Genomic DNA, 8,250 nt, shown 5'->3' with positions numbered 1-8,250 from the left:
TCCCAGCGACTTTGGACTCAGCATCTCCAGTCCCTGCATGCTCGGGGCAGCGATTGCTACCAAGACCATCAGTGCTTTTTCCTGGGGTCGCTGAGAGCCAGGCTCGCCATAGCTGTGGGCAGCAGTGATACGTGGCCAGTTAGTGGCCTTCGATACTTAGTGCTATTCTCTGAAAACATCATTACACTTATATTAATACAGTAATATTTGATTATCCCCTAATACAATACCCCTAACAAATACAGTGGTCTCATATGTCACAAACATACTTACTAAACCCTGCCTGGCTAGGTGGATGTGTTTTGGCTTACTTCTGCTCCTTTCTCCCTGGCAAATCCTAAAACAGTCTGAATAACAAGCTGCTCTAGCTCACCAGTATTTCTCATTAAGGGACTGTGTTTTGGGTTCTTTCCTGGCATTTTTCAGGACAAGTCTAAGAAAAGTTTAGGGGACTGTGAAACAACCTGGCCTTCAAGCTGCTGGGGATACCTTTCTAGGATGCCTTTTACTTTTTTCTCCGCTGTCTTCTGGTAAGCTTAAGCATCTGGAAGAAGTAGGAATTCATTCAAGATAACAACAAGGAAAAGTAATTGTATTTCTCCAACACTGTAGGAATACGTCCTCTCTGGATCCCACGGACGTTCACATTGTAACATTAGCCAAAGATGTCTCTCATTTTTAAATAGTCAGGAGATTCTTTCTGTAAGCTGAGGCTTTACTCATAAAGAGGTATGCTTCTTTTTTGGGGAAAAAAAAAAAACCATCCTACACTCAGGATTAAAGGAGGAAACCATATAAAGATTACCTTTATTTCCTCAACTAATCTGAACAAGCTGGATTACCCATGCAAGCACACCGAAAAAATGTAGTAGTTCGCAGTCCAGCTTTGGCATGTCTTCAAGGCATTTATTTAAAGCTTCTTGACCTTTAAGCAGGTGCCGGCCAGGTCATCTTTCAGACTATGGATTTCAAAGAATCATTATGAGCCACAATTAGCAGAAGAGACCGAGAGTGACGTTGTTTTACAGACTAGAACCAGTATTTTTGGGGATGCTTGCCATCTCCAAAGATCAGTGCGGCCTGGCTGCCATGAGGGGGAAAAAATACCTGTTTGTGTGGAGGTTCCCTCCTTCTGCTCTCATCAAACACTGAAAAAGTCCATTTAAAAGTATTGAAGAAACTAGAATGAAGTCCCTGGTGCCTAGATCTGTAGTTAGAGGGGCATTACAGCCTAATGTGATCCTATCAGATTGCAGAATTTGTTTTTTTAAAACATTAGAAGACCGATGAACCCTGAAGGGACTGAAAGGAGGATGGAGAGGATGAAACTACCTGGATGTGCTCTGCTGCAGGTTTAAAGCTCCAAGTCCCAGAGCTCGGCACACACAGCACATCTGTTTAACATCCCTGCTGCTTCTGGGATTCACCCTGAGACTTACTCCAGCACCGCGCTCCACAGCACGGCCCCCCTGTGCTCGCATTAGGCTTCTCTTAACGGTCAGAGGGAAACAACAGAAGTTCCCCTTTTCCTTTACAGCTCTTCTACTTTCAGCCTAATGAAGGTGGAATATAAAATGTTGAAGGAAAAAGCAGTTTTCCCTTACAGAATTTCCTTTTCAGTTATTTTTAATCTGACAGCTGTTTTAACATGCACTCATACACTACATTTATTTTATTTTTTTCCATCCCTTGTGTTTTATTACTTACCTCCTGTTCCAAAGAGATCACAAAAGATTACATTTCTGTGAAGCAATAACAGTGGTGGCGATCATCTCTCTCACGTTTCACAGCTTCCCTTTTTACCCCTCTGGCTTTTGTTTATCTATCTACCTCGCACCATCACTAACTTTCCAGATGCTACAACCGCTATCAGATGGGGTGATCACATCTACGTGTTTAGAGCTGGACAGGTTTGTGCCAACCTGAATACAAAGCACTCCTTGCTCCGAGCCCGAATATTCATTCTTTGCTCTCGTTCAGTTCAGGCCCTTAAATAAGTTAGAGCAAGAAATCATACCCTAGGTCAGATGGTGCCTGTGCTTTGATGAAAGCTCGAGACCCTGCTGAACACTGCAGCAAGCAACCAGTGCTGAGACCTGTCAGTCTTCAGCCAGAGCTCAGACATGGTGCCAACCGAAGGTTTCAGTTCCTCTGGAAATGAAGATAACGCCCTTAATCAACTTACATGTAATTAAATTAAATCATGGAGAACATACATTCTCCAGCTTCTCCTCAGAAGCTAGATGCTAAGTTCTGAATATTAGAGAAAAAAATATTCTCGATGGACCAGTAATCACTAAAGACAGTTTTGGCACCTTCCACTTACGCAGCTGCGCTGACGACCATGGGGCAACTTACCAGCCTGTAAGACTGCAGGCCTGATTTGCACCCTAGCTCACCAAAGCCCTAAAGTCACACTTCTTTTATCACACAGACCAAAGAACGAGGCAGCCCTCGAGGTGTACTGGGATTCAGATGCTACCGCTGCCCCACTGCACGTCCTCCCCCGCTGAGCAGAAAAACTACGTCTGGTGTGGCGACTACCAGAGCAGTGCTACTTTTGAGGGGACAAATCTATTTTGCCAGCAATGCAAATTTACACCCTTACTGGAGTAACTCTTTTCCTGCTGAACCATCTAGTTCAGCGTCTGCAGGCGTGAGCAGCTGGCAGGCACCGTGCCTTGCCGGCACCCCCTCTAGGGCGCTGGTTCTCCAGCTGTGGCAGTGACAGCAACCCTTGACTGAACCATCTTTGTCATTGCATGGAAGGAAACTGGTCTTGGCTGAGCCATGGAAAGGAAACCGGTTGGTTTACTTGTTTGTTAGATACAAACAGTAAGTAGATGGTAATTTGTTTTAAGTCTTTGGATAAAGACAGATCTCATGCCATTAATGAAGTGGAAAAATGAGTTTATAGAGGTTTCGCTTTTTATTTTTCCTTAGGCAAGCCATCATGCATTTTGGTTTTTGTTTCACTCAACATTCTACCATATGAAAACTACATTAATCTCTCCCAGCGGGGCCCGCAAAGCTCCTTTCTCTTTTTTAGAAAATCCTTTTGTTTTCATCTCAACTAAGGAAGCAACTTTAAATTGATGCTCTTGCAATACAGCGTTTTCAAATGCCCCTTGTAATCTTGGAGATCTGAAACTGCTATGCCTCAGGAAAGCTTTGCTTCCAGAATATGAGATTTTTCTGCAGTTTCTGAGAATTAAAAATCCACAAGATGTCCCCAGTGCTCAAAACAGAGCCCTTAAAATCACTAGACTCATTAGGAATGGTGGGAGCATCTTGTTGGCACTCCTTGCATCAATGTTAAATTTCATTAAAGGATATTAAAACAACTTTGTCACACTTGTCTTGGTTAAGTATTTACTGCAGGTCTTCACTGAAAGGGAGGGATCTGTCAACTGTCTAGAACAAAGGCAGGGTCTCTGCAATATAACTGGTTTGGATTTGATGGTCACCCATCACTTGCTTACTCTTGCCTTTAGGGAGTGCAGTCTGCACCCTTTTTTGATACTTTTTGCTAAGTCTCCCCACTGCTTAAATTAGCACAGTTCAGACTCTTGAGGATTTTAATAAAAATGTCCATTGTGCCTACTGTGTCTCTGCATAGTAAGAATTTTGCCTCCTGTGTCTCTGCATAGTAAGAATATTCTTATCCTTGGCTGCCCTAGTAAATAAGAACTGACCAGATGGACATTCCTCTGCCTATCTCTCCTGGGCAGGTTGAATCTAATTAAAAGCAATTCCCTCCTCCTACTCCTACTACACACTTCTTTATATATCATCCAGATGTCAGCACTGGTTATTTCAGCAAAAGCTCACCAAGATTTGGATACAACTTGCTGTATTTTTCCCAGAGGAAGCAAAGAACCAAAGTTCCAACGGAGCAAAATAAAATTAAAAGGAGATCATTTTTTCCGTCTCGGTAGCATGTGCTACGGTATATAATGTGTATTCTCTGATTCAGAAAGGGAATGAAAGAATGAACTTTGATATCTTTGTTTCATCAGTATTACAAGTATTACTTGCTCCAGCTCATATGTACACTTCACATATAATTACTATTTAGTATCTTTTTGCTTCCTACAAACCATGAAAATAGAAGCTGAACCTCTTTCTCCCGATTCCCTGCTCTTCTAAGTAAGTTGACATGGAATCTTCTAGATTGGCAATTTCTTGATTCTCGTCCCCATTTCAGCCCAGCCTGGGGCCACCAGTCCTGGCCATGTGATGCCACAGCAGCGCTGGTCTCCAGCCCTGTCTTGGGCTTTACCTCCCGGACAGATGCCAGACCTGCGCTGGGGCACCTCGTCCCCTGGACAGACCCCTGGCCCGTCTCTAGCCCCGCATCTGGCCCCATCTGCTGCCGTCCTGACCAGGCTCCCCAGAGGAGCCCTGGCCTGGCTGCTCCCTCACCATGCCCAGGATGGTCACCGGACCCTTCTGTCAGCGCCTGCTTTGGCTGCTCCCCCACCTTATCTGCTGTAGGAATGAGGGAAGAGTGACTGGCTCAAATCTGGGGTCCACAACCACAGGCTGTATGGATACAACCCACCTAAGCCACAGAGGAGTCAACAGCCAAGGAAAACTGGTCGCAACATAACATTGAGCAGTATGCATATTCCTCAAAAAAAAAAAAAAACCCAAAACAAAACAAAACAAAACCCAGAGACATCTTTTGAATGAGTTTTGATACTTTTTTCAAAAAATCACAGGTTTCAACACATCAGTGCTTAAAACGTGCGGAGACAACGCTTTCCTAGTATTTTGGAAATATAAACTATATTCCTAGTACTCCTACCTTTTGGCTTCTGCCAAAGCACTGGTTGGCTTGGAGTTGCACAGTACTTAAAACTGGTGTGTTTGTTACATTCACTAAAAAGGGAAGTGGATATCTTAGACTTTTTGGAAGGGCTGAGCATCTTTTAAACCTAGCTTAATCTCTCACTCTACAAAGAGAGTCTGTTCCTACTGAAGCAAACCAACCAGCAACAGCACAGGGGCACATCAAAATGGGAGGGATATCAGCAGAAATAGGCACATTTCTTCTTGGCAAGTTCATTAATCCACACGTAGCTCCCATGAAATCGGTGAAGCTGGTCCTCGGGTAGAGGTACTCATGTTAAACAGTTACAGTGGCAAAGCTGGACCTTAGTTAATTTTAAGAACTTAAATAGAACTCTTCATTGAGAGACTGAAGCTTCTTTAAAATAGCTTCCAGATTCTCACAAAATGTCCAAAAGACAACAAATGAATAAAAACCTCTCCCAGACACGTTGCCTGGATAGCCTGGGAACTGGAAAAAAAAAAAAAAAAACTTTGCAAGTGAGGTGAATCTCTTATAGCAAAGTATTAAATGCGCTCTAAACATTTGTATGGCTAGATCTGATCAGTAGCAAAATCTGGTGGGAGCTTGCTGAGATGGTATGGCAGAGGGTTAACTCGATAGGCAAAACATATGAGGTGAGTTCATGTTATAGGCTCCTCTCTTTCTGAAATGTCAGAAGCGGAATTTTACCCTAAATAGGCAAGCAAGCACTGGATTTTTCCTTCAAGAAACTTGCAGTGAGATCAGAAAGAAAATCTGTGGCAAAAAGGGCCACTTTCCATAAAAACAAATGTGTGAAAATATTGTCACAGCTTAGTCTACTGAGTCCCAATTTTGTATATTGAGATCTAAACCAGAAAAAGCCAGAAAGCCCTGTATGAACTACTTCCCAGGAAATTAAAGCACATTCTTAGTACTGAACATCGTACATAGGATTATTTTTTCTGTATATGCTGTATTCTCTAATTTCTTTTCCTATTTCAGCCTTCCTATCTGTCCAATATGTTTTGCAGAGCACGAGCAATTCAGGTGGTTTAACCAGATAAATAACTGAAGTATTATCTTTATGAAGCAAGGATCATTTTGTAATAAATGTACCTTGTAGCTTGATTTACAGCAAAATCTTCCTCCTCTTACTTCCCTAATGAGACCTACTTAAGTCAGTGAGACTAGTCACGATGATAAGATAATTAAGTTTTTAGTACAACTCTGGTTAGTGAGTGGAATGCAGTTCTGAAATAATGAATCTACTAGCTGCAGTCTGATAATCAAAAGGTGTTGATGCTTTAGATATTATTAATGTGCTTGAAGGAAAGTACTTTTCACATTAAAGGTATGAAAGAACAGGGCAAACCCTGTGTAGGACACAACTCAGATCACCTTTTAAATTAAAGACTCGTTTTTAGCATGGCAAAGTTGAAGTTCAGGCAGTACAGCAGTGACACCTGCAAAGTGACAGTCAAAAACCCCTATGTTAAAATGGAACGATTTACATGAATGTGTTTAAAAGTGCGTGGAGATAGGAACGGGAGCTTCCAAGCAAGTTAGACTAAAATTTTAAGCATGAAATGCCTAAAAATAGGGCCCTGAATGAATAGTTAGGCACCTATATAGAGGTTGCTTGATTTTCAGTTGTTCTGATCACCCAGAGCTCCCATTAACTTCAGGAGCAACTGTGGATACTCAGCTGTTCTAGAAATCAAGCCACCTTTATTCCAGGGTCTAAATATGGATGTCTGTGCCCAAGTTTGGGAAAAAGAAATACAAAAGAAAAGGGTTTTGCTACAAAGACATTTTATAAAAGAAAGTAATAGCCAAGTTTCATTTTCTCAGGTTGCAATGCTTGAAACTGAATCACCATAACAATTAATAGTGCAACATATCTGTGGCAGAAGATTTAGTCTGAGGTGAATGGAAAGCTGTTCCAAGAGCTGTAGCTCTTAATTAGCAATCTGAAACATTCCAGAGATATTTCATATTCTGCAACTGCAAAGTGTTACCAAGCCACTTAAATCTTTTTCATAGTATTTCAGTGCTGCCATTAATAAGCTTTTCAGGCTGGTCTGAAAAAGACTTTGCAAGATTAACTTTGCAAATCTGTTAAGTACTAACTATTTACTATTTCAGAATTACCATTTTTTCTACTTTTGGATCAAGCACAACTGGCAGACTTGAGCATAGTTTTAAATACTATAAAACATGAAGAAGGGAGAACTGGCCCTTTAATTCTGTCATATGCTCATGGTTGTCAGAAGATTTCTGGATGTTATTTTCTTAAAGATCTCTCCTATAAAATGTAATCTTGAGCTGATTTTGCGCCTAAGCCATTGGCAGGTCATGGTAAACTGCATAATTGCCAGTCACATGGTGGAAAATCTGCAAGAAAAAAGAAAAATCATGATGGCCTTATATAAGACTATAAACTTAAAAGTGTTAAAGTAACAAATTAAAGGTGTATCAGATGAAGATAACGGATATTTGTTTGTGTATGTGTGTGCATGCATACAGAAACGATGCAGTGTACCTTTTAATACTTGTTCATAGGGTCTGAAGATTCTTGTTGCTTTTAACTAAGCTTTCAAAAAGAGCCAGGCAGAACACAGTACTTTACTCTCACTGTAATCTGATTTTGAAGACTTCAGTCTTATATCTAATATTCAATGTATCCAATACTGTTTATACTTTTATATGGTTCCTTTCAACCTTTCTTTAACTCTACTGACTTGGGGGATCTCCCCATTTTCTCTATTTTTGTATAAACCTACTTGACTGGAGCGTTTTATCTTCCATGTTTTCAGATGGCACGGTACAGCAGAGCTTTGATCATGCCTGGGGGCTCAGTGCAATTCCTGGCAGGTAAAAGGATCACACCCCTCAGAAAGCAGGGATCTGTCTGAGTAATGCCACACACGCTGGCTGTCCTGTAAGACTCAGCAGCGATGGCAGTGGCAATAGGAAAGCTCAAGCTGCTTTGTCATGACCAGGGACACGATTTTAGGTCAGGAGCGAGGCAGAGGCGGTCCAGCAGCGAACCAAGCCAGTTAGTATTCTCACTGCAAGAGGGAAATGGGGGTTTTCAACAGTCACGAATATTCACTTGACATCTTTCAGCTGTTCTGTATCTCTTACGATGTCTTTCAGGGAAGTGGGGGAAAGAGAACAGACTGATGCTTTTTTCCCCCCTAAAGCCCTTACATCTTGTGGCCTCCCACCAGCAGCAACAGCACAAGGACTAGTATACTTTTTTCTTGCTTGGAGCTAATACCGTCTAATCTCCTGGGCTTAATGAACATGGGAGGGAAGTTCAGCAGCCCTCATGGTTTAGTAATTCTTGTGACACTACGATGTTTTCATCTCTGCTGCATCCTTCAGGGAGAGATCCTGGTGAGGTAGGTCAGAACCGTTCTTCCTAT

General features: G+C 41.9%; 1 protein-coding gene across 1 annotated transcript in view; it reads right to left on the bottom strand.

Annotated features, from left to right (window-relative positions):
* Positions 1–2,915: 2,915 nt before the first annotated feature.
* The window catches only part of DERA (deoxyribose-phosphate aldolase), a 57,298-nt gene continuing 51,963 nt past the window's right edge, over positions 2,916–8,250 (bottom strand). The window contains exon 9 of the mRNA XM_068948225.1: positions 2,916–7,213. Coding sequence (XP_068804326.1) covers positions 7,157–7,213 — 57 coding nt within the window. The 3' untranslated portion in view covers positions 2,916–7,156. The remainder of the gene's footprint in view (positions 7,214–8,250) is intronic.

This window comes from Struthio camelus, chromosome 1 (genome assembly GCF_040807025.1).
Source record: "Struthio camelus isolate bStrCam1 chromosome 1, bStrCam1.hap1, whole genome shotgun sequence".
Taxonomy (NCBI): Eukaryota; Metazoa; Chordata; class Aves; order Struthioniformes; family Struthionidae; genus Struthio; species Struthio camelus.
This window is presented reverse-complemented; position numbering and strand designations above follow the sequence as displayed.